Source organism: Schistocerca cancellata, chromosome 5 (genome assembly GCF_023864275.1).
Source record: "Schistocerca cancellata isolate TAMUIC-IGC-003103 chromosome 5, iqSchCanc2.1, whole genome shotgun sequence".
In the NCBI taxonomy this organism is placed as follows: domain Eukaryota; kingdom Metazoa; phylum Arthropoda; class Insecta; order Orthoptera; family Acrididae; genus Schistocerca; species Schistocerca cancellata.
Window position 1 is genome coordinate 593,090,596 of NC_064630.1, and position 26,644 is coordinate 593,117,239.

General features: G+C 36.9%; 1 protein-coding gene across 1 annotated transcript in view; it reads left to right on the forward strand.

The window, feature by feature from the left end:
• The window catches only part of LOC126187752 (proteasome activator complex subunit 4-like), a 255,098-nt gene that overhangs the window by 195,787 nt on the left and 32,667 nt on the right, over positions 1-26,644 (forward strand). Inside the window, exons 26-28 of the mRNA XM_049929005.1 lie at positions 10,646-10,734; positions 11,940-12,071; positions 24,797-24,963. Of these exons, the coding sequence (XP_049784962.1) occupies positions 10,646-10,734; positions 11,940-12,071; positions 24,797-24,963 (388 nt within the window). The remainder of the gene's footprint in view (positions 1-10,645; positions 10,735-11,939; positions 12,072-24,796; positions 24,964-26,644) is intronic.

Sequence of the window (26,644 nt, forward strand, 5' to 3'; positions counted from 1 at the left end):
TGATGTCATGGTATTGGCCAGTAAGAGCAATACCCAATGCTGCAACCTTAGCACTGTTCAGTCCAGGAGGCCAGAATGAGGCCCAAACTGTGTAAGCAATGGGTTGTTGTTATTCAGCACCTAGAATTTGACACCGTACAAATAAGTGTGAAATTTCTTACTATGTAAGTGGTGTCCAGTGCCTCTTTTTCACTCTGGGACTAATTGCATTGGGCAGCATTGAGTGTTTTGGACATGAACGCAATATGATGTCCACAGCCATCTGCCTCCTTGTGGGACTGCACCGCCATGACCCCATGCTGCAAGGCATCTGTGGCAAGGAGAACCATTTCTGGTGAAAATGGGCAAGGCATGGTGCCAATTGGAGAGCCCATTGAAGTGTTAAAAAAAGCTACGTCACAGTCCGGAGAGATTGCAAATTATGGTGGTGTTCATCAGTTTATGCCTGTGTCGCTATGATGTCATCTAAATAATTGCAACTTGAAAGAATATCCTGTATTAGCTGCTCCATTGGCATGTCGGGAATACCAAAGGGCAGTCTGTTATACCTGTAGAGGCCAAAGAGTATGTGGAGCAACATCAGATTCCAAAATTCCGGGTGCAGTGGCAGCTGTAAGTGTGCCTCTTACAAATCGACCTGAGTATAACACAGTTTTGTAACTTGGAAAACAGGTATTATGCATGGGGAATGTGAAAAGTATTGATGACGACTTGGGCGTTAACAGACTTAAAAACCCTCACACTGGTGGAGAGAGTCGTCTGTCTTTTTCATGATTACAAGGGGCAAAGCCCACTGGCTCAATGATACAGGGATAATCAACTTGAGGACCTCCAACCTGTCCAGTTTTGTCTTAACTATGTCCAGCAGGACGTGCAGAATCAGTTGAGCCTACACAAAGCGAGGCACGGGCCCTGGTTTTAAAGGAATTTCTATGGTTACATCCACAGCCCATCCTAAACTGGGGGTAAACAGATCCAAATAAGAGGCATTCAGATTGTCAATGGTGTGAACTGGAATCGCCGTGGAAACACACACACACACACACACACACACACACACACACACACACACACACACACACACCAAATTGGAAAACCCAAACTGTTTGAATACGTCTAATCAAAGATATTTTCCACATTACCAGAATTAACGGTCAGAAAGGAAAGCTTCGTAAAACAGTCTTATTGGAGACTTCCACACCTAAAACACCTTTCGCGCGCATGTCATGGCCACTCTCCAGTGAGAAGGCTCCAGCACAAGAGAATCTAATGCAGCTTAGGTTGTAGTAGTCGTAAGAGAACATGATCCATCTGAAAAGAAACTTCCAAACCACTCACTCATAACATTATACCCAGTTTGACAGGTAGACCAGTAGCAGAACAGTTCAATGTTTCAACAGAGTGCACTGCTTCAGGAGCAGAGTGGTGACGAAATCCTGTGAACGACAAGACTGTGAACCAGACTCCACATTGTACCCACGGTTCTGGGCGTTGGACATTTTCAGAATGTTTTCTGGGAGACAGCATATGGAGCAGACACAACACAAGTGTGTAAAGACCACGCAAGAAAAAATTACCCTTGCCAGTCTGATTCAGTTGCCTTGTAATGCTGAACAAAAAATAAGTAGCCAAGCGATGTGGGCAGTAGGAACGAGGATGTTGGTGGAAACACCAAAGACAAGAAGGTAGAGGATGCAGATTGGAATTCTATTAAGACAAAGAACACAGAAAATATTATGAAAATTAGTTAAAAGAGAGAGAGTGTTCAGAGACGGGGGAAGTGTTGCTGTCTTGTTCATGTGCCTGAAGGTGGTTGCACGAGCACGGCATGACATGTTTACTGGAGCTGCTGACACAAGAAAGTGTCTTCCTATTGTGCCAATGGAAAGTGTTTACTGTCTTACTGCTGGGGATGGCAGGTGCAGTGGACTGAATATCCCTCTGGCTTTTGGTTTCATGTGTGAAAGCTTCAGAAATTTTAGGGACTTCATGTAAGGATGAATCCATAGGCCATGAAGGCTGGGAGTGAACTTCCGTGTCAGGCGGATGTTGGAGTAGGAAATCCCATGTTGGAGTAGGAAATCCCAAATGAAGGAGCCAGCATATGTTTGGTGACCCTGCTGGATCTCTCCCCCAACTAAGAATGTCTCAAGCATTATGAGCAGGGCCCTCCAACCACCTTCAGACTTTGATGATCTAACACTCCAGTTAGAATATGGCATGATATCCCTCAGGAAGACATGCAACAACTCTGTCAATCAATGCCAAGCCGAATAACTGCCTGCTTAAGGGCCAGAGGTGGAGCAAAGCATTATTGACTTGCCCAATTTGTGAAACTCAGTCTCTTGAATAAATCATTCAGTTTTTCTGAAATTATAATCATTTGTTCGTCTATACATGTACGTAACATCTACCACTTTCCATCCCATTTGGATAATTCATTCATGGTGAGTCATTTTTATTGTCTTAGAATGTATGCTGCTGTAGTAAGGCCAACTGCTGTTGCTGTTGTTTCAGTAATTGTCAATCAAGAAGCCACTGTTCTTGCTGTTGTTGGAGCCACTGCTTCATGAATTCTGTGTCCAATATATTGATGTATTGAGAATTCGAAAAGACTTATCACCACTTTAGAAGTTAACAGTTATGGGCACAATTTATTTGACTTATTAAACTGACACAGTAGAAGTGCACAGCAAAGTCAGTAAGATATAAGTTCGATATCACACAAACAGGAGATAGCTGCCCACTATTAAAGTCCATATGTAGGGTGGCATCAAAGCAAAAGTTGTTAATAGATAGCGATCATACAGGGAACATTCCATCTAGTGAGAACACAAGAGAATAAGTCACACGCGCACACACACACACACACACACACACACACACACACACACACACAACCACACACACACAGAAACACCTTTTCAGAAAGTGATACAGCTAGTTGTGTTGTGCTCCATGTTTGATGTATGAGCTGCTTTATGCCATGAGAAAAGTAAAATTGGATGCTAGTAAATTGTTATTTGTCATGTGACTGTAATTATCCACATTAAAATACCTGAAGATTAATTATCTGTCCTGTAAAACTGGTAACTTAATAAATAAAGGACACTGTGACACAGGTGGAATTTTATTTTCTGTGTTTAATTATGGCTATGAATGTCTCCTAACACAGGTAAGCCTGTCTACCACTTGTATTCAGTGAGTGGTTTGTCTAAACCTAGACCATTACTTATATTCCACCCAATATTTTTCATTCTGTTAACCTTTTTGCTGCTACCAATGTGCTGTTTGCAGTCCGTACTGAGGCAGCTTTTGTTATGGCTGTAATGCTCACCTGATGATGGTGCCTGTGCTGAGAGATGGCTGTCTGGCTGATATGAAACACTTATCATCCACTTTTTTCCCCCCAAACTATTAGGCGAAAAAATTTTATTTTTGTACATCTTACAGCCTGACATCTTCACTCAAAAGAGATTGCATAAACTTTGCCTGTGGTTGATTTCAGCTCATACATTGCAGTGAATGAAATGTAGCTGAGAGATTGAAATTTTATTTAAAATTGAGAGCAGAACAATATCTCATTTCATTCTGAAGTTAATGGGTTCTATATCTGATGGACAGTTGGGTGCGACACATCCAGATCCATCCATACATATTTGCTGACAGCTCTGAAATACTTATCATCAGTTTTTAAGAAAACTATTTGATGAGAAAAAAAATGATTTTTGGTACATCTTACAGTCTGTTGGTATCTTTGCTTGATAGAGGGCTGAACTTCTTTTTTTACATGCCATAGTTACTGTGCTGTATCAAATTAAGTAAAATATTATGTGAAATTTTAAATATTTTGTAGAGATAAAAACACATTGCATAAACTTGAATGTGATTGATTTTAGCTCATACATTGCAGTGAAAGAAATGTAGATAAGATCTCGAAATTTTATTTAAAATTGAGAGTAGAAGGAGATTTCATTTTGTTCATGAGTTATTATGTTCTATATCCAAAGGACTGTTGCTTGTGCAATGCAGTGCAGATCTTGTGGTCATAACAATAGTCATATCCAAGAAATGATTCAAGATATTGATATGAGATTTTTCGTAGATGATGCATGCGATGTGGCATGTATGTTGTATGATAAATACTTGAAACTTTTTCATTCACTGAGATATGGAAGTAACTTGTTTTCAGCAGTGAGAGGTTGGTGGCTCAGAATGAATTCAGACATCCATAGCTCTGTAGAAAAATCCAAGCAGCACGTACATACAAGTCTTGGGGAAACAGCATAGCATGATGTGTATACATGCCCACAGCAACAAACGGGTTAAAAGTTTTGAGAAAAGAAGGAAAATCAGTAAGACGAAAATAAGAATAGGAAAAGGGAAGAAATAGCTGATGAGACACTGAGATATCAAGATAAGGGAAACTAAATAATAATAATAATAATAATAGTGATTTGTACATAGCTTTTCAGCTGGAAGATAATGTATTTGTTGAAAGACGTATATGTGCAGTTGTTAATAATATGAAGCTGACTACCATAGAGTATCAGCAACAAAGAAGTTGTTCTCTCTCTCTCTCTCTCTCTCTCTCTCTCTCTCTCTCTCTCATATAGTCTGGTAGCCCTGTGCCAGGCAATGTGAGTTCTTGTGCTCTCGTAAAGGTAACTGTTTGATACTCACTAAATATCTGTACTAGTATTTTTTTAAGCTTACTATTAATGGTTCACTTTTCTTTACTTATTATTCCAGAAAATGCAAAAATATCATAGTTAGGTTGTGCAAAAAGATCGAAAAGCCAGGTGGTAGCTGTATTTTTGTTTATGTTTTGGTGCAGGAAACTTAATGAATACCATTTAATTCTACTATTTTTCTTTCCAGCAATTTGAGTAGAGTATGTCTATTCATTGTAGGTTAATATTTACGGAAAGTAGCATAAATCTTAAGTTGTGTGCACTAGTAGTTTATTTACATACCGTTTGTGTACATTAAAGTTGCAGAACATTAAAAGTTACATTCTATTGTGAATAAGTTAATTAACAGATACTGTAGTTATGTGAGTTCTGTGTTCTTGTTTTATTCAGAAGTAATTAAGGTTTTATGTTTTTCTAGTTTTAATTGGAAATAATGAAGCTCTTCCATGGAACTGGAGGCTCTGCAAAAAAAGACAAGAATCCCTGAATGAGAGGAAAAGATTTGTACTCTTCAGGCTGAATTAAAACATGTGAAATTTGAACTAGACAGGTTGAAGGGGAAAAAAGATCACGGGAACTGGGTATAGATAACAAGTAATGGGTGAAAGGGGAACAGCTCTTAAACTACTACTACATTTGAGCTTACAGTAGCAAGTAAATTCGACTTGTTAAGAGAAATGGGAGGGGAAGAGTCTCAGCCAGCTGTATATCGCAGTAGGATGCATCAGATTTTTAGCAAAGTAACGAAGTGTAGGTCAGGTTTGAAAGAGAGTAGGAAGTAAAGAGTCTTTGCTACTGGATAGTTCCCATGTCAGAGGTGTAGGCCAGATGGTCCATGACAAATTAGGAACAGAGTACCAGGTCACAATTATTGTGAAGCCAAGTGCTAGCCTTAGCCAGCTGGCAGAGGACATAAGGAAATTGTCCAAAAATTTTAACAAATAGGATCAGGTTACCGTAGTAGGTGGAGCAGGGAACAGTCTGACTGATGACATTAATTGCACCGTTAGGGATGACATTTATGAAATAGGATTAGCAACTCCACATGCAGATGTGAGTTACGTTGAGGTCCTACAGTGCCATGACCATACCTGGATTAACACTGCTGTGAACTGCATGAACACTGAGTTGAGCAGGCTGCTGCTGACTGAAATGAAATCCCATGAGTGCAGTACCTGTTGTTACAATTGGGAGATGGTAATGTAATAGACACAGCCTACACCTAAATAGGAGAGGGAAAGATAAGATGGCTCTAGCAGAAAATGTTCAGCGGATCTGCAGTCACGTAAAGCAAGATATGTGTGGCTACTAATTCAGAGAGGTACCTTGTTTAGATTAAAATCAGTATTCAGACACCCTGCACCTACCTGAGCACCACATGACCACAGGGTTAGATAGGTTACAAATAAAAGATAACAGTCTAGCATCTTACTCTTGCAGAACTAATATGGGAAAAGGAGGATTTGTTACATATATTTAGATGTAACAAAGTTCAAAAACATTGAGACAAGTAAGTTTTGTAGTGACCAGCACATAAAAGTGTGCTTGTGAACTAATACTGAAAAATAGTTCTTTTTTATTACAACTGTAGGAAATTTTGAAATGTTTGAGAGAAATTATGATTCTGTTGTATGCTGTCTGTCAGACAGCAACAAACAGTTAACTCTGCAGTGATTTCAATGTAGATATTCTAAAAGCTAATGATCGGAAAAATGATCAGGAAACTACAGCATAAAACTTGTGAATGGCTGATATAAAAGCTGTGTATATGTATTATATAGCTTGAGTGTGCCATCAGAATGATTTTAAATTGCTGTCTAATACCTCAAATCTCTATTCTTGATGAATTAGTGTCTTGCTACTTTGTTCTGGTGGTCCAGACCTTCTGTGCTAATGCATTCCTCAAACATCCAGTTCTTCTGGACTACATTCTATCTTGCAAGGAATGCTAAATGAAAGATTGCATCTTCTGCTCCAAGCTACGAAATGACATCAAATGAACTCTTGTTTATTTTAGAGTTAATTACTTGTCATTAACGTATACTGCAGTAGCTGAAATAGGCTAATTATATCAATGATGACAGACATCATTTATTAAAATGCATCTGACTTAAAGGTTGTACAGACAGTCATACGGTATATTAAAAGGTAATTACATTGTCGCTGGGCTACGTGTTCTTGCAGTCCATGACGCCTTCAGCTGGAGTCATCATGGTGTAAACATGCGCACCCAGCTGGTAGACACTGTGCATTCATCACCAACATACCTCGGCCCTCACATAGAATCTGTGCCAAAATAAAATGGCATGAACTGTCTCTAATTTTGCCTTACACATTATTTCTACCTATTTCACCCCATCACGATCATCTTCTAGTGGGACAGTTCTTCGTAATGGACCAGGATATTTGCCAAAACACCCTGATACACCACAAAACCTTATTTGGATCTTACAGTTTGATCTCAATGAGATCCTGGGTTCGAGTCCCAGTCGGGGCAGACATTTTCACCATGTCCCCAATGATTTATATCAACGCCTGTTTCCATCTAGGGTGTCGATTTAATTATCATTTCCTCAGCAAATCACAGTTTAGGGTTCAGAAGGGTTTTTATACTGAGAATGCCATTTCCATGTTCGCTCACCAAATTTTACATGCATTAAATAACAAAATAGTGCTGGTTGGTATTTTATGCGACGTATCTAAGACATTTGACTGTGTGAATCACAGTATTCTCCAATATAAACTGATGTTTTGTGGGATTGATGGTTTAGCCAACCAGTGGGTAATGTCAAATCTAATTGAAAGAATGCAGAAAATTGTGCGTGGTAATTCAATCAATGCAATAAGAGGAGATTCGTCTGACTGGGGAGAAATACATAATGGGTTTCCCAAAGCTCAATCTTGGGTCCACTGTTGCTCCTCATATATGTAACATCTTCCGTCTAATATACAACGGGCAGAATTAGTTCTCAAAATGAATTTTTCATTCTGCAGCGGAGTGTGCACTGATATGAAACTTCCTGGCAGATAAAAACTGTGTGCCAGACAGAATCGAACTTGGGACATTTGCCTTTCATGGGCAAGTGCTGCACCAACTGAGTTACCAGAGCATGACTCTCGTGATAATGTCGGTTGAATTACTAAGTACAGTTTTCTGCATTCTTTTGGTTAGATATGATATTATTCATTGGTTGCCTACGTCATTAATCCTGTGAAACTTCCGTGTATCTAGGAGAATGTTGTGATTCACACAGTCAAATGCCTTGGAAAGGTGCATAATATGATAATAAAATTGAACACAGAATCATGAATGATGATGATGATGATGATGATGATGATGATGGATATCATCATCGTCATCATCATCATCATTCTCATTCTTCGAAAACACTTTTATCTACTGCTGATTGTAAAATTAATACTTCACCTCATCCACAGTTTGGACAAGATTCACAATTGCAAACTGCTCTAATGGCATCTCTTAACAATACAAATCATTTATCCTGACCACTCTGTAAGCAGAATTTTTTCTCTCTGTTAACATTCCAGGAACAAACCCTCGTTGCAGTCCATAGGACATCTATAACATTATTTTTCACTAGCAGTGGCCATTAAATGCGTGCATTTGTAAATTATTCAAACCGTACATAATCTTTATGCATATACTGTAGGGGTAACTCATCTCTAAGAAAGAAAATCTTCACTGTTTGAAAATGTACTGTAAGAAAAATATGTGGTGCTCACCCATAATCATATTGTAGACACCTCCTTGAGGAGTTGGGTATCCTGATTACTGTTTCACAGTGTATATTTATTCCCTCATGAAGTTTGTTGTAAATAATCCACTGCACTTCAAAAGTAACTATGGTGTACATAACTACAGTACGAAAAGGAAAAATGACATTCATTACTCCGCATTAAAGTTGTCTTTAGCACAAAAAGGGGTGCACAAAGATGCATAATTGATATAAAATGTCTGACAGATAGCAAAGCAGAATTTGAAAACAAACTGAAAAAGTTTCTGTTTGACATATACTTCTATTCCTTCTATTATAGTAATGTGCAAAAGATCATTGGTAGGAATTGCTAACTCTCATGTGTATATGTAATGATAATAATGATAAATACAAAAATAAAACAAAACAAAACAAAAATAAACTTGTAAATGATCGGCATGATGGCATATTTACAGAATAATTTGTGATGTGAATGTAAAATGACTTGTTCCACGAAATTAAGATTTATTGTGCAGATGATCCATGGAACATAAGACAAACTAAATAAATGGGGGTGTAATACGTTTACAGCTAAATATATACTTTGCAGGCCACAGTATAGTGTGTAGTCGAGGCTACTATGTATCATTATTAGCAATTTTCTGTTTTGCTGAACCCACATATTGAGTGAGGGGAAGAAATGACTGTCTATATGCTTCAGTGCATACCTTAGTCTCTCTTATTTAATTCTCTTCGTACAGTAAAACAGCAGAATTGTCACTTAGTCTTCCTCACATACCAGTTGTCTAAATTTATCCACCAGGATTCTCTGAGAATGTCACTTTTCTCCTGAAGATTCCCATTTAAGCTTAAGCCTCTCTGTTACTTATTTATACGGGCTAAATGGATGTGTTAAAGCCACAGCAATCAGTCTCTGAGTAATTACTGCATTATCTTATAATGGTCCAAGGATGATTCTTCCTGTAGACAGCAGCTACATCAGAAAACATTTTGTAAGTGCTGCTAAATCTGTTTGATAAATTCTTATTTATGTTAAGAACTTTAGCAATTGTATTACATTTCCTTAGGATACACTCAATGTTGATTTCATTTCTGCTGAACATTCACCATTGCACGTACCATACTAACTATTTGTATAAAATACTTCGAGCCATTTGCATATATGTGTGGATACCCCATAAGAATATAGATTGGTCATTAGTTGATAATGCTGTACAGTGTTGAGTGCCTTACAGAAATTTAAGAAGGCAAAATCTGTCTTTAACCTGCTTCTCTTATTTGCAAGATCCTGTGTCTGAGTAATGAATATCATGTTTAATGTTAGTAGTTTTTCCACATATTCTCAGCTTCTAATTCTCCTGCAGTGATCAATATTGGTCTGTAATTCTGTGCATCTCTTTCTCTTTTTCTTTCTTTTTTCTTAGTTTGGTTATTGTGGAAGATATGCACTGTTTTTAGGTTACTGTTGTAATAGTACAGATGACTTAAGATTCCTTTCATGCTGCTGGGTTTATCTGGACTCCATCATTTTGTGTGTCGGTTGGGGGGGGGGGGGGGGGGGGGAAGGGGTTGGCACGACGCGCGCGCATCAGCTTGAACTTATCAAGCTTTCAATGTATAGCGATGAATGTTTGTAAAGAAACACAGATGAGAGTGAATGGTTATTTGACAACAAAGTACAGGAACATATTAATCATAGAAACTTAACATTTATGAGAGAAATGTAGTATATTAGTGCTCTGTGTGAAAAGAATTCAATTAACTTTTGCTGGTTAAAAACTGTGTGTGTATAGACTTGGATAAAAGAGAAGTTATTTTTGATCTGTGACATATTCCAAACAGGCAAATGTTTTAGCTTGAGATGTTAGTACATGCCATATGAATGAGTGAAAATGACTGTTGATTTTTTTTATAATTACATTACTTATTGCAATTGGTATCCTAGTCTCACAGATTTAACAACACACTTATGCTATATTGTTTAAATGATGGAACCTTTTTAACCACCATAGGCTGTCAGTTTGATTCCTTTAATGTACCATGCCTATAGATTACATTGAAGGAATAAAACTGATGGCATATGGTGGTTAACATAGTTCCTTCATTTAAATAATAAATTCAGGTTGTGAACCCTTGCTTACAGCTGTACTGTGTTAATCAGTCTAACATTTGGGTTATTGTAGTTAAATGAGCTGCATATAATTACTATTTCAGGAATGTCGTGACCCAAATAGACATCACTGGCTCTTAGAGCTTTTGATGAAGGATCCGTTCAGAGATGAAGCGTCTTTCATTCAGTGCGGGTAAGATTTATGTAAATAACTTTTTTCAGAACTAATGATATTTGTCGACATTTTGCACAGTGCTAGACAAATTTTGACTGCAATCATTTCTGGATTGAACATTTCATTTATTCGTTTTCTGTTTTAAAATGGTAATGTCATAATTGTCCATGTGTATTTCTTCCTATAGAAAGGCCTTTAGAAATAAGACTATCAGTTGGCCACTGTTTTTTACAATTATTCTGTTTAGGATTTTTGAGACATTTACAAATGCTTGAATGAATAAGTCCGAATAGCCAAATTATATTTAACTTTTACTGTTACTATGTATTAGAGAGTACCCATTGTCATTATTTGCCATGTTTAATATCAGTGGGAACAAGAGAAGGCTTTTGCAATTGTGTGATATTTTTCTATGTTATAACAGCAAACTTTTGTAAACATCACAAAAAAGATGGTGTACAGTAAAATTCCTTTGTAATGAATCTCTGGGAACTACCTATACATGTTACGAATTCAGTCAGACTAGCCAAAAGGAATCACTCCCTTGATCACACAGCACCTTTGTGGACTTCAGCAATATATTCGTATTCTGCCAGTGCATAATTTATCTTTTATTGTGCCCAAAATTGAGGAATATAACTCTCAAGCATCTTTGTACATTCCCAGATAGGCATTCCACTTCCAATCCAATCTGGTCCACGCTTTTACCATTCCTGACACTAGTGGAGATCTCAGTTGTACGAGAGAGTAAGCTTGAAAGGTGATCTGTTGGAGGTTAAGCAAAAACAGTTTGCTTACACAAAATATTATATCTACTAACAATTAAACTCACCTTCATAACTCAAGTTACATGCTTCTAAGGAATAATTTCATCAGGGTGCTTGGGGACCAACAATGAGTACCGAGGAATGTAAATAAACAATTAATTGACTGCCATAATTGGCTTGCTACAGTCTGCATCAATCCTTGTATTAAGAATTTTTGATATAAATTGTAAAGCAGCTGTCCTTTCTTTTGTTGTCCATTAAAAATACATAATATGGAGCTGAAATAAAATAAAAACAGGAAATGTGTGTAGTTTTACTGGTTTGTCCTTAGAAAAATATAGTGACTTAAAAGAATGGTGTTTAATTAACTCTCAAGGTTAATATGTATTTCTTTTAAATGATTCATAGGGGCTTTGAACCTATTGTTTATATGTAGTACCATTATTTTGCTTTCAGACGATTATATGCTTTGCAAGGTGCCTTAAATCAGCAAGAATGGAGAGTATCTGAACTCTTCCATAGGTTGATGGAATACTTCAAACCATTCCTTACGCATCCATTCCAGAATGTAAGAGACCGGCTAGGAAGGTGAGTTCTCACAGTACATGAAGAATGTTTCGTATATTCAAAAACAAAATCAACCACTACTAAAATTAGGGAATTATACCTGTTGAACCCCCTTTTTCTCACACAAACACACACACACACACACACACACACACACACACACACAGATATTTATTTTAATTACAAGGACTACACAAAAATATATCCTTTGGACTGGAAAAGGAATATTCTATATTTATATGATGTGTGGTATGGTATAAAATTGCCTTTCAATTTATTCCTCTTCACTTTGTGTGTATAGTTGAACGGTCTCTTACCTAATGAAAGTAGTAATAAAATTTTAGTTTTACAATGATACAGACTCTGTATTGTTTTCATTATGTCTGCAAAGATCTCATCCCAGGAGTTTTTTCATTCTTCGGAACAGCTTGAAATCACAAAGAGCTATGCCAAGAGAATGTAGAGCTTTGACATCAGTAAGCAGTTCTCATCTCTCAACTTTAATGGAGATGTGCTGTATTATTCACTCATTGTTAGGATACAGCTTTGTTTGCACTTTCCCTTGCTGAACTGCCTCACAAATATGACAGAATAATTTATCACTAGCATGCTTGATTCACAGTCTGGCCTCGTGATGCATATTTATGATGATTACTGATATAGTTCCGAAAATCAAAGAGTATCCTCTCCTCTTTTTAGGATTTTGGTTTCCAAATTGTACAGAAACCTCTTCATCTTGTCTCAAGAGGCTATATTTTCAGGGACCTAGAATCATTTTTAATGTACAGCAATATGCTCCCTTCAGCTTAAAATAGAGGCTTAAAATGGATAGTTTTTGTTGTCATAGGACCAGTGCCAGTACTAGCCTCTTCAGAAAATTTTGTTGCTCACTGGTCTGATCAGTGACAAGACTTGTGTGATGGGTGATTTTGTGATGGATGCAACATACTCAATTGTTTTATAGTGTTCTGGAGCACTGGTAACTCTTCTTTGATGAACATCCGTACTCGAATGTTGAAGCAATTGTTACATTAGCATCGCATTCGGCAAAATCCCAATTCTTTAATGAATTGAACTCCCATGTATAAAATAGCTTCAAACATCTGATTACTTTACGAATCAGTTAATGTGTTAAATATTTTATGTTCAGCGTGTGAGCTAGAAAAAGTTTGGAAAAAGTCTGAAATTACGTTTAAAGTTTGTTGAAAGTTGCTACATCCTCTCATTATACAACACAGGGCGATTACAATGTGGGTAATTTGCAGTGCTTTTTAAGCAGAAGCTAGTTTCTCATGCAACTCAATGTTTATGACATAATATGTCCTAATATGTGTTGTACAGCAGTGTGCGACTTGTGCTTTTAGCAGGGGGGGGGGGGGATGTCTTAGGGGGGTTAGTATATTTATATATGTTACTTGCTTGGACCGTGGCGTTACCCATGGTTAAACAGTTATTTATAAATAGGTGTTAATGCCGAAACTCACTATTCACGTGTATGCACTATCAGAAAAGCCATCCCTTGTTATATCTTTAAAAGTACATCACAGGTAAAGCTTATTTACAAAATCATCTACATACAGGTATACGAGGGGAATTCAAAAAGTAAAGGCACATTTGTGAAAAGCTGTACTTATTCTGATGATAGAAAACAGAAACATGCGTTATTTTTCGACGTAACCTCCTTGGACTTCAATGCAGTTTTCCCGACGTGTTAAGAGTTTTTTTATTTCATCAGAAAATACATTTATCGGTTGCATCTGTAACCAATTTTGCACCACAGAAATGACGTCTTCATCTCTTTCAAATCTTCTTCCCTCTAGTGCTTCCGTTAAGGGTCCAAACATGTGAAAATCGCTTGGAGCCAGGTCTGGACTGTGTACTGGATGTTCCAGCACCTCGAATCTCATCTCCTTTATTGTGTCGGCTGTCCGTTTGGCAGAATGTGGGTGAGCGTTACCTTGCTGCAAGATGACACCTCTTCACAGTTTTCCACGACGTTTGGATCTGATTGCAGGTTTTAGTTTCGTACGCAACACATCACATCCACCATACAATACAGACCTGGCTCTAAAGCCTCGTTTACGCTGGGGCGATGTCTTGCGACATTGTGGAAATGTGGCGTGCGTCGTCTTGTCATTTATTTCTAAATGTTTTGAAATGCTTAACTACTGCATAACACTTTTTCAAAATTAATAAGCAAACATATTAATAGTATTAATAGTAAGACTGTATTAAAAACTTTCAGTGTTCGGCTCCACAAATTTAAATTATATATAAAGTTTTACTCCAGCACGTGGGAAATAAACATCCAAGTTTGGGATGCATAAACTAAAACCAGAGGAGGGGATGGTCTGATGCAGAGGGAGGGAAATCCCCCTCATCCCCCCCTGCAAATCGCACACTGTTGAACAGTCATATAATTTTGCAGCCACATTCATTCAAATTTGTGGATACGACGTGTGTAATATGTTACGAGTAGAGTTAGTGCTAATGAAGTAATAAATTAAGTCATGTGTGATACTGAAGTTTTGCTGCAGGAACAGGGAAAATATGGTGATGAAAAGTTTCTTACAAATCACTAAGTGCTCCCATTCTCAAATACTGGATAAATATCCTTCGCCATCTGCCTGCCGCTCTCTCACTAGCTGTGTAGAACAAGCAGCTGACACTCCTCCTTTCATTCCAGTCAAAAGTAATGGTGGACAGCATCGCAACACAAAACACTTAAGTACGCCACTGGCCCACATCTAGACTCTTACCACCTGCAGAAACGAGTACTCTTGTTGAGAATTTGTCCAATTTCGAAGTCAGTTCAATTGCGACTACAAATGGATTCAGATAGACTGCAGTTAAAGTGTGGTAGATGTTCCTAAAAAAGCCAAAGTACATAGTACAGATTCCCATTGTTCGCAACATGACATAATTTGTTGCCTGCTGACTACTCCCCTCCCCACACTCTAGTTCTCAGCCAAGCTGGTATTATTGTTCCCCCACCAACACTTTTAGTGCTGTGCTTGAGCAACTATTAAACACAGACTGCAATATCTTCTTGGGTGCAAGTCATAGTAACAACAGCAACTAATACATAAATAAAAGATCGCATTCATGGTTCATCCCAGTTCCCAAACTTCCACTCATTCTACAATCTTCTCACATCTGTTGGTACTATCTCCACGAAGGGTCTTGGTGCTGTAATTTATCATGACAACAATTACAGTCAATTTAATATGATCTATTTCGTTTGTTAGACTTTTCATTCTGGATAAATTTTCCATCTTGTTTCATCTGAATGTCAGCATCATGCTCTAAAGCTGATTAAAGCTGGTAACATTTTACCCAGTATTCTAATACAAGAACAGTGACCAAATTTCTCATTTGCAGCCCACAGAGTAAATCATTAGAATTTCTCATAATCAAATAAAATATTGATCGTTGCTCAGAATCAAGTAATGTTCTTGAAGGACGTTTCTGCTTTTGAATGTTGCCTTCACTTAAAAAGCAGCATAGTGTTTGTACACTGTATCTATATGTGTATGAGAACTTATTGCAAACCTGTTCAGATACTTTAATTTACAATCCAATGAGCAGCAATTTATATTTTGTTGCATAATTTTTTGTTCAAATACAACAAGAGTTTATAAGATGACAGAATTGGTGCCATTTCCTCCCGTGTTTGACAAAGTTGTCAAATTTCAAGCAGAGCAGAGTTACTTGTTTATCCCTTGCAGTAGTGCCACTCAAGTCAAATGTCACATGATTGTTTGAGCAACATTCATATTGTATCGAGCACTACGGGCTGCAGGAAATCTTGAGCCCGTTCAAAGGCGAGTATCTTTTGCTCAGTCGTGCCTCTCTGATTTCTTAAAAAAATGTGCATGTGACCTCAGTAGTCAAATCTTCATCTAGAAATCTAAGACAACCCCTATGTATGACTACTCTGTTAAACAATGTCAAAATGTTAAATTCAGCAGCAATAGTTTAATCTGTGAACATAAGATGACCCTGTATTTTTCAAATGGTGAATTGGGGGGGGGGGGGGGGGGGGGAGAGGGAACTTTGTCTTGTAATCTGGTAAATACAGTACACAGTTTCTAATTGAAGTACTTTTTACAGGAGATTATACCTCTGAATTGGTAGATCATTGCAGCTTTTTAAATTTTTATATTCAATCAATAACTATGAAATACTGAAAACCAAATTTTTGTTTTCTTTGGAAACGGTTACATTGGCAGGAAAGTGAACCATCAACCAGGTTGGTTTGTTAGCAATATAGATAATTGCCATAGTGTCAGAAGCTGGCTGAATTTTTTTATGATTTGTGTGTGGGATGTATTGCATCAAGTCAATGTTTGGTAGTTCTTACATTACTGAGGAAGCTACACAGGAAAGGGGAAGTGTACTTCCATGTCGCATTCCTTTCTAAATATACCGATTTTTATATGTTTACATCACTATAATTAATTTGGTCGTTCTGTTGGGAGAGACAGGAGGAGGAGAGAGAGCAACAAGTTTTGTGCACATAAGTTTGTAATTAAATGTGTTGTGATAAGTCATTTTAACCTTATTAACCACACATATTATGCAATATACGATTATTCCACTGTTTAATTTTCTTTGAAATTTAGCCTTCATTTTTAGAACTCATTAATTCAAAGATGGAGTTGATGCAGATTTCCATGCAGGCCTCTTCAGCTCTGCACGACTGCTGCGACATGACCAATTCGAACCTACTTCCAGTATTTGAGCCTTGGTCTCCCTCTACTTACCCCCTCCTCCCCCCCCCCTCACCATCCCCTCCCCAATTACCAAATTAACTAATGCTTGATGCCGCAGATGCATCTTACTAATCTAACTCTTGCTTTGCTATTTAACTTAATTTCTGCCTTATCTGATCTTCAGCATGCTTCTGTAATATTGCTTTTCAAATTCTTCTGTTCTCTTCTTGTCTGTAATGGTTACCATCCATGTTTCACTTTCATATAAGGTTGTACTCCAGACACACACTTGTAGAAAAGATATCATAATACATAAATTTATATATTATGTTACAGTTTTTAAGTACTTTTCATGCTATTGGTGGTTTGCATTTTATATCCATCATTTACCATCATATGTTATTTCCCTGCCCAAGTAGTAAAACGTGTCCATTGCTTTCCGCACCTTGTGCCGTAATATAATCTTCCCAGTATCACTTGATTTAATTCAACTACATTTCATTACTATTAATTTTTAATTCAATTGTTCTTTGATGTCCTCAGCCATTTATGATATGATTACTGCGTCATCAGCAAATCATAGTTTTTATTTCATCTCCTTGGACTTTACTTTATTTTCAAAATTTTTCTTTAATTTCCATAACCAGTTGCAGTGTACAGGTTGAGTAACACATGGACTAGGTTACAACTCTTTGTCTCACTCACTGTTCAAAAAATGATTCCCTTTCATATCATTTGACTTTATAACTATAGTCTGGTTTTTATGCAAGTTTCAGACGACTGTTCACTCTTTGTATTTTATCCCCTATAACTTCAGAATATCAAGGAATGTATTTCATTTCAGATTATCAAGATTTTTGTTCTGAATTTACAAATGCTATAAATGTGGGCCATTCTTCAACATGCCCGCTAAGATAAATCATAGTGGTAGTATTACTCAAGTTGGTTCTGTCTTCCTCTGGAACAGAAACAAACTGATTGATCTTCCCCAAGGTTTGCTTCAAAGAAGCATTCTTCTAAAGATAATTGGTATTAATATTTTGCAATTGTGATTTACTAAAATGATGGTTCACTAATCCTCATACCTGTCATAAACTAGCCTCGTATTGAGATTATTGTATTCTTCTTAAATTCTGAGTTATTTTGCCAGTTTCATATATCCTCCATATCAGATGGAACAGTTTTGCTGTCATTGGTTCTGACAAGAATATCAGTTACTATGAAGCAATTTCGTGTACTTAAAGTGATTTGATTAAATTTAGGTCTTTCAGTACTCCTGTACAATTCATTTTGCATTATGCATCACCCATCTCATCTTCATCCACTATTTCGTCCTGATATTGTCATCATATTTCTTTCCTTTTCATAATCCTACTATGTATTTCTTCTATGTTTTAGCCTTCTTGTCTTCGCTTACAAGTGGACATTGTCTTCTCATCATCACTGGTTTCTTCCATATTTGTGGGCTTGGCCAAAAATGAAAGTGTTAGAAGTAGAAGCTCCAGAAGGCCAAGAGTTTAGAAAAATAGCATTTTTGACACGGGTCAGGTGGAGTACAAGCTGTTCATGTTAGTGTACTTTCCAGGCAGCTGTTTTCGCAGCGGACAGAGTGCACAATGGTAATCTGAGGGTCGGGATTCAAGATCATATGTGGAAACTTTTTTATTTATGTTTTTTGTGTTACTTACACTGCAGGTAACCAACATAATGCTCAATATGTCGTACTTACTAATATTTTTGTAAAAGGCATGAAAATAAAAGGCAAAGGAAAATTTTTGATCGCAAATAAATTTCCGGGAAGTGATTGTATGTAATGCATCCATGAGACCTCTGCAAGTAACTTTCTAAGAAGGTATTGTGATTAAAACATACAGGACTTTGTATTCCACTAGTTTAATTTTGCCTTTGAGCAGCCCTCAGCAACTAATGAAACACTTCGATGTTTGTTTCAAGAATTTAAACAAGAAGCTTCAAAACTACTCTTATCTCATTGAGAGCGAAAAAGAAATCACATCCCAGGAACACTACATCAGAATACATTCCATTGTAAATCATCAGCTATCCTCTCCATTATTTGTTGAAATGATGCATTATGCATGGTTTACTGCCAAACTGTGCTGTGAGAGAGAATTTGTAATTATAAAAATGCAGTCTTTGTAACAAGTGCAAGATGCTGAAAAAAATATGACTTTCCCTGTATTTGCAAGGAATATCATCCAAGCACTTTTAAATCAGCAACTGTAAAATAACAAAAGTACATGCAAAGTTCTTGTGTATGCTTTACAGTCCCTTCATGGAAATTAATTTGCAATACCAAATTTCCTTTACTTTTCCTTCTCGTGCATTTTATGAACATTTTAATAAATGCAATATAATGAGTGTTATTTTGGTTTATTTGCAGTGTAAGTAACATAAAAACAGAAAATAAAAAAAGTTTGTGCATCAGGATTGAGCCTCACTTCTCAGATTGTCTATGTGCAGACTATGCTCACATAAATGACTCCTGCTGCACCTGATTCGCGTCAAAAATGTTATATTTTTCTAAACATATGGCCATGTGGAACACCCACTTCTGTCACTTTCATTTCTGGCCAAACCCTACGTATTCCATAAATTTGGAAGAAATCGGTGATGACGAGTTGGCGATTTCCCCTTTTTAGTTTTGCCAAATTCCACTTCCTGTCTGTCTCATTTTTTGTGTGTCTTTATTCCCTTTGTCCATTTCCTTTTATACATTTTTTATGATTTCTTTTTACATCAGCATATTTTAATATACTGTGTGTAATCTAAGGACATGTGTGTGGTCTGTGTCTCGTTGCCAAGTTTTTCTTTGCTGTTTTTGCTATTTCACTTTGTACACACCTCCTTTACTATGAGCCACCTTTTGCTGTAGGGCTAACATAGTTCAGGAGATATGATGGCATAAACACTGAGATGTGTGAAAAACTGCCACCTAACGCATGGATTTTAAATTTATTACTCCTTTTCTACCAACTCTGTTCACAGTATGTTTCACAGTCAGTATCCACATGCCACTGAATGTACTTACACAAATATATTATTGTGCAACACACAGTTACAGAGATGCGAGTTCATAAACACTGAGGCATGTGAAAAATTGCCACATCATGCATGAAATTTTAATACATTTATTCTTTAGTACTAAGACATTCTCACAAGTGGAGTAGAATTTAGGAAATCCTAGACAGGTGGCAGTGCTTTTGACAGCTTTCAACTTCCAAGGGCAAATAGCGGTAGGTGAAAACAGTAGCCGTGTACAGAGATACGATGAGGCATTGCCATAGAGACGTTTACAAAATCACATTGTAGACACGTGAAGTAGCTGCACCCAGACTACAGAAACTCTCTGGGATTGTCTCTCTTAATTTCGATACTGCACTTATACGTTTGTACATTATGTGTATTTTTTTGTACAACTGTTTTGTAATTTAAAAGCCGTTTTCACGAATACGTGGAAATGTAATCTTTTTGATACTTCACTACGAACCCTATTCGTTTGTTGTTTCCATTTCTGATATAATATTGGCATTATGAATATCCTGGCAATGCTGGGTTTTTCACCTAGTAACTAATATATCATGGTCAGAGTTCACATCTGCTCCTGGAAATGTTTTGCAGTTTAAAACCTTGTTTCTAAATGTGTGTTTTCTATCTTTAATCTTCTGGTGTCCCTGCAAGTTTCTTCCATGTATGCAGTCTTGATTCATAATTCTTAAATAAAGTATTAGTGATGGTTGTAGAATTCTAAAATTCATCATCTGTCATTTTTTCCCCCTACTGTGTGTACTCCTGCTATTTTTCCTTCAGTTTCTTTTCACACTATCAGATTCCAGAATGAAACTTTCACTCTACAGCAGAGTGTGCGCTGATATGAAACTTCCTGTGTGCCGGACCGAGACTCGAACTCGGGACCTATGCCTTTCGCGCGCAAGTGCTCTACCAACTGAGCTACCCAAGCACAACTCACGCCCCGTCCTCACAACTTTAATTCTGCCACTACCTCGTCTCCTACCTTCCAAACTTCACAGAAGCTCTCCTGTGAACGTTGCAGAATTAGCACTCCTGGGAGAAAGGATGTTATATTACCACCTTGAGCTGCTGATAAAATTCTTTATATACATAACCAATTTTGGTTGCTTGACCATCATCAGGTTCATAAAAGTATTCACAGCATCACATTAGGTGAAATATAAAATCATTAACCTCGGATCATGAATTAGACACAGCTATCATATCATAAAATGAATTACACCAACAGTATGTAAAAACAGTTGTAGGTATTGCATTCATTCAGATTATAACTGCAGTTGGCATTAATCCTTTTACCAGATTCATACCACATAGAGCCGGCTGCTGTTTACTCAGTTTTACAGTGATCACCTGTGCAGTCTGCTCTGTGGTATGGATCTGTTTACAGCATTAACATCCATTGCAGTTGGAACATGAATGAGTGCGCATGTAGCTATTTTTGTAGATTGATGATGTACTTCATGCAGGGTGGTGCAGTTAAAAGTAGCCCACCTCACCTTTGAATGCGAATGCAATATTTTGGCTTCTGAAAAAGAGTAAACAGCTACAACAAAGGACAGTTTTATGCAGTACTTAATTGTCAACATTATTCTGTCAGCATTTCAGTGTGTTTCATCAGTGAAGTTAGATGTTCTTTTTGTGGTCTGCAAAATGACTTTCTCAGTAGAAGAAAGAATTGAAATCATGGAAACATATGTGAAAACAGGTTCAGTTAAGGAAACTTGGGAAATTTTTGGGGTCAAGTGGCCGGGTAGAGGTCTACCAGCAAAGAGAGCAATACAGATTGTTTATAAAATCTGGTGTACCTCTGGATCTCTGCAAAGTGTAAAATGACAAAGAATTCCTTCAGTTTGCACACCAGTAGTTATTGGAGGCATTTGCTGAAAAGAATTATTCAGATCCCAAAGACGTCTACACATAAATTGGCCTCTGCAGGTGCATGTAAGTACGAGCAGTTGTCGGTGAATATTTAAAAAGTCGTAATTTGAAACCTTCTCATGTGACAGTTGTGCAGAAATTATGGGAAGATGACAGTCAGAAATGTGTAGAGTACTGCACATGGCTTTTGAATGACTTTAATGATGGTTTGTGAGACCCTATCCATTACATGTTGAGTGATGAAGCATGGTTCCATCTTTCCGGTCATATGAATTCATGGAACATGAAGTACTGGGCAATGGAGAACCCTAACATTGTGTGCCCGTAACTAGCCCTTGATGAAAAAATTGTTGTTTGGTGCGATGTAGCAGAAACGCCTATCATTGGACTGACATTTTTTGGCACTACTCTCAACATGGTTGCACATATGGCAATTTTTGATACATTTTGTGCTCGGCACGCTGTCTGTGAAAGACAGTAGTGTTTATTCCAGTAAGACGGGCCAGCATGCCTCACGTCGTCAGTTATCCCTGAAACAAGTCCATGATGTGGTCTTTGAGGAACGAACTGTCAGCAAACATTTATGGCCACCACATTCGCCAGATCTAATGACGTGATTTTTGCCTGTGGGGACACTTGAAAAGTAAAATCTATGAAACAAATCCACACACAATACAGGAACTGAAAGACAGTGTCTGTTGTGAAAACATCATCAGCCATGAAGTTGCCACCATAGATATCCGAACTTTATGCCAGATGTATCTGAATGTGTATTGATGTTGCAGTGGGTCATTTTCAACATCTTCTGTAAATGTATTTTTCACTGTATTTTTAGTTGTAAATAAAAGGCAAGTCCATTTCAGCTCTTCGTTTCTGTAATTTCAGTGCATTTTGTTTATACTTACACAGACTACTTTTATCTGCCCCACCCTGTGTTATGACATGATAACAGTGCCTAATTAATGATTTAATCATTTGATGTTAATGATTTTATATTTTGCTTAATATGATGCTGTGAATACTTTTATGAACCTGATGATGGTCAGTCGACTGAAACTAGTTGTGTAAATAAAGAATTTTATCAGCAGCTCGAGGCAGTAATATTACATTTTTAAAGTGTAAACATTTTGTTTGTATTCTGAAAACGGTAATGTATAACTGGACTTAAACGCTTTTTTGTAGTTTTTGGTATTTGTGCTGAATAGAAACATGCCAGTAGCATTATAATAAAATGCAATGATTTTCCAGGTTGTTTTTCCTTATTATTGTACATAATTTTGTAATAGCTAAATAAGTCGTTAGGAATGGTTGCCAGATTGAAGAAAATGCTTTTCATGCTTCTTTCCTAATAAGAAATTTGAGTCAGTATTTAGTCTGCAGGTGTTCTTTTGTCTGAATCCATAGTCAGTTTGTGCAATCAAAACGGTCTGTAAGTCAGTAATTTTAGCCTTCGGTTCAGTTTACATACCTAAGTTTTTTTTTTGTTTAAATTGCTCTAATGCAGGAATCATTTGTCTGAAATTGATGAAACTTTCTGGAATTGTTAACAGTAGACTTTTTTTATATTTAGAACATTCATGATCCCATCAAAGGCACTTATAGTGTGGTATACTTGAATAAATGTTCAAAATGAGAATCCTGCACCATTTTGTCTCCTTGTGAGGTTTCAGCAGTTCCTATATATGACAGTAATCTGGAACAGTATGTGCTGCTATATCTTCTCACCGGCTTCAGAATCAATAAATACATGTGCACTGAAACAGTCTTCAATATTCGAAGTTTATTCATATACCAATTTACACTTTGTCTCCTTTCGATGACAGAAAATAGTAATTTCTGATTTCTACTGACGAGCTCATTTTCAGAAGTGAGCTAAAAGCACATCAGCAGAGATGTCCTTACGTTTCAGCTGATAAAGGAGTATCACCCGTGATCAACAGCTGGCAGGCTAATACAGTTTTACCTGTGAGAATTCAGCTGGCAACTTTGTGGTTGGGTTACTGCCTGTGCAGATGCTTACAGCTGACAAGGATGTATTTGAATTTAACTGCTTGAGGGATCAAACTTTACATTACATCCTTTCTTTCAGGGTATTCACTCTTGCAGCAGAGTAGGAGAGCCTCTTTGGAGATTAGGAGATAGAAGAACCAGTGATAAGTTGAACCTTTGAGTTGTTCTCCAAGACTCGATTGGATGATGTATTGCTTGCAAACAGCAAGGATCCAGATTTGTGTCATGCTCCTAATCCGAGACAGAATTTATCTTATCACAAACATTTATCACACAGTATACTCATGTAAAGAGTTGTGTTGTTAAGTTTGAATTGTCAAGAGGTTCTGGCATGTAGTCTGTAATCTGAAAATACATCAGTTTGGCAGTTGCAATTGAAATTTTATCACTTACCAAATGAATGAATTTAGTTTGTTTGTTGTGACTTACTTTCAGAAGACTAGTATGAACCTGACAGTCATATGTGGTGTGTGTTAATATTTTCCACCCTGTTGGTAAAAATTATTTCGGACCTGAAGATTTTAATTTCATTAGTGTCTTTTCTAAATCAGTATCGACACATACATACTCCTCAAGTCACCATGGTACCTTTTACCACTACTAGTCGTTTCTTTTCATATTTCACTTGCAAATAGAGCGAGGAAAGAATGACTGCCTATATGCCTCCGTATGAGCCCTAATTTCTCACATCTTATCTTCATGGTCCGTACGCAAAATTTCTGTTGGTGGAAGTAGAATTGTTCTGCAGTCAGCTTCAAACAACGATTCGCTAAATTCTCTCAAGAGTGTTCCTTGAAAAGAGTGTTGCTTTCTTTCCAGGGATTCCCATTTGAGTTCCCAAATCATTTCCGTAATACTATCTTGTTGTTTGAACCTACGAGTAACAAATCTAGCATCCCTCCACTGAATTGCTTCGATGCCTTCCAATGTGATGAGATCACTAAACGATTACTATTGTCACCTTCCTCCTTTTTTTTGCTCCCCCATCATTACTTGTTTAGTAATCTATCTGGGCATTACTTGTTTAGTAGTCTTACCTGTGAAATGAATACGTTTCTGGAATTATTGTTTCACTTATTCTTTCATTTCCAGTGTCATAAGCAATATTTTAGAAACTGACATTGTGTTTCCTGATGGACCACGGACAAAATCACCACACATTTCAGATTTTGTTGACAGTATTCTACCCCAGCTGGAGATCTTACACCAGACAAGTGAAAAAACAAATAGTCCAACAAAAAATCATGTTGTACAGAAAGGTAAGATAAATAATTGATGTAGTTTATTTTTAATTTTACAAGAAAATATATTTTTTAAATGTACGTAAGTGTGTGTGTGTGTGTGTGTGTGTGTGTGTGTGAGACACGTTATAACTAGCAGCAGTATTGTGAACCAAAGATCGTTGTTAGAATAATGTCAATACAGGAAAAAAACATGATTAATATTTTACCATGTTAGCTTTGGCACTACTGAACAAAGGCATACAACTCCTGAGTAGCATAAATTTTTCTGTCATATTTTGGTGGGATGTTAAATCCCAGCATTCTTTGAAAGCTGTTTGTTCTCAATTTTAAAGCAAGTGCAAGTGTGTACCTACGAAGCTAGCAGTTTCAGTATGAACACAGCACTAACAGCGAGTACATTGTTATCACTCTCATGCCACATTATTAAACACATAATTAAAAAGCTGCTTATAAAGAATGCCACTTAGTGACACTTACAGGCAAATGTGAGAGAGAGGTCTCCTGGACATGTAGGAGGTATGTCCATGGCGGGAATTAATAAATCCTCAAAAATGAAAGATAGCCATTTGGGACACCTCTACATCTTCAAAAAAGTAAACTGTATATTTCGTGTCATGAGTGCACTTAAGTAAATTGGTAAAAACAAGTGAAAAATTGATAAACAGAGTCACGTACAAATCAGGTAGTTGATAAAGCCAAACATTTACTTAAAAATTTGGAAAATTGCAATATCATTTTTCTAAGCAAGCTGAAAGGCCAAAGTTCAAAAAGGTGCTAACTGAGAGTTATGACAGGCTTATAAATACTGAATATAAACATAATATAATAGACGTAAATAATATAGAAAAACTAAAAATACACTTATGGCCATTAAAATTGTGACACCTAGAAGAGAGCATGCAACAAATGTCAAATAGGCATGAAGTTTACCTCATGCTTGGATATCCAAATGATTTAACATTTCAGTACAACCATACAAAGTTGGTGGGTGGAATGCCATCTACATTCTGCACCATATTTGCATGAATTTAGGCTGGAGGTGACCGTAGTCTGCACCTAAACGTTTGATAAGAGATTATAGGAAAAAGTAAATCTTGAATATAGGCCATACTACTGAATTTATCTTTAGTTACAAAGAACTTCTTCTTCTTCTTCTACTTCTATTACTGCGTACAGGATGCATACACTAAATTATTTTGGGAAAACAACAAGTAAAACTCTTTTAATAGTTAAATAAGTCGGTGTTCATTTTGATAGTGGATATTTTCACTTCAATGAAGTGAAAATATCCAGATGTGCAAAAAGACTTGGTTGAAGAAATGACTCCAGTTGTGAAGGCTGCAAAATAATAAGTAAAAGAAACATTTAGGCAATGGAATTTAATAGTTTCATATGGGTGATTTCAGTGATTTATGCAATTGAATAAACTATCTGTTTGTCACAAAACTACAATTGGGAAAACACTTCCGCAAGATTTGAAAACAGTTTGACATTTTTCAAGTGTTACATGATCCACCTCATTCAAAAATTTTTATTTACATTCCCAAACAGGGAACACGGACCAAACACCACTCTATTTTGGTGTGTCGAACAGTACTAATTAAATAATGTAAATGAACGTAGTGTGCTAAAACATACATTTGGTGCTGAACAGCAGTGGTGCAGTTGTTTCTTTCTTGAAGAACAGCTACTGTAT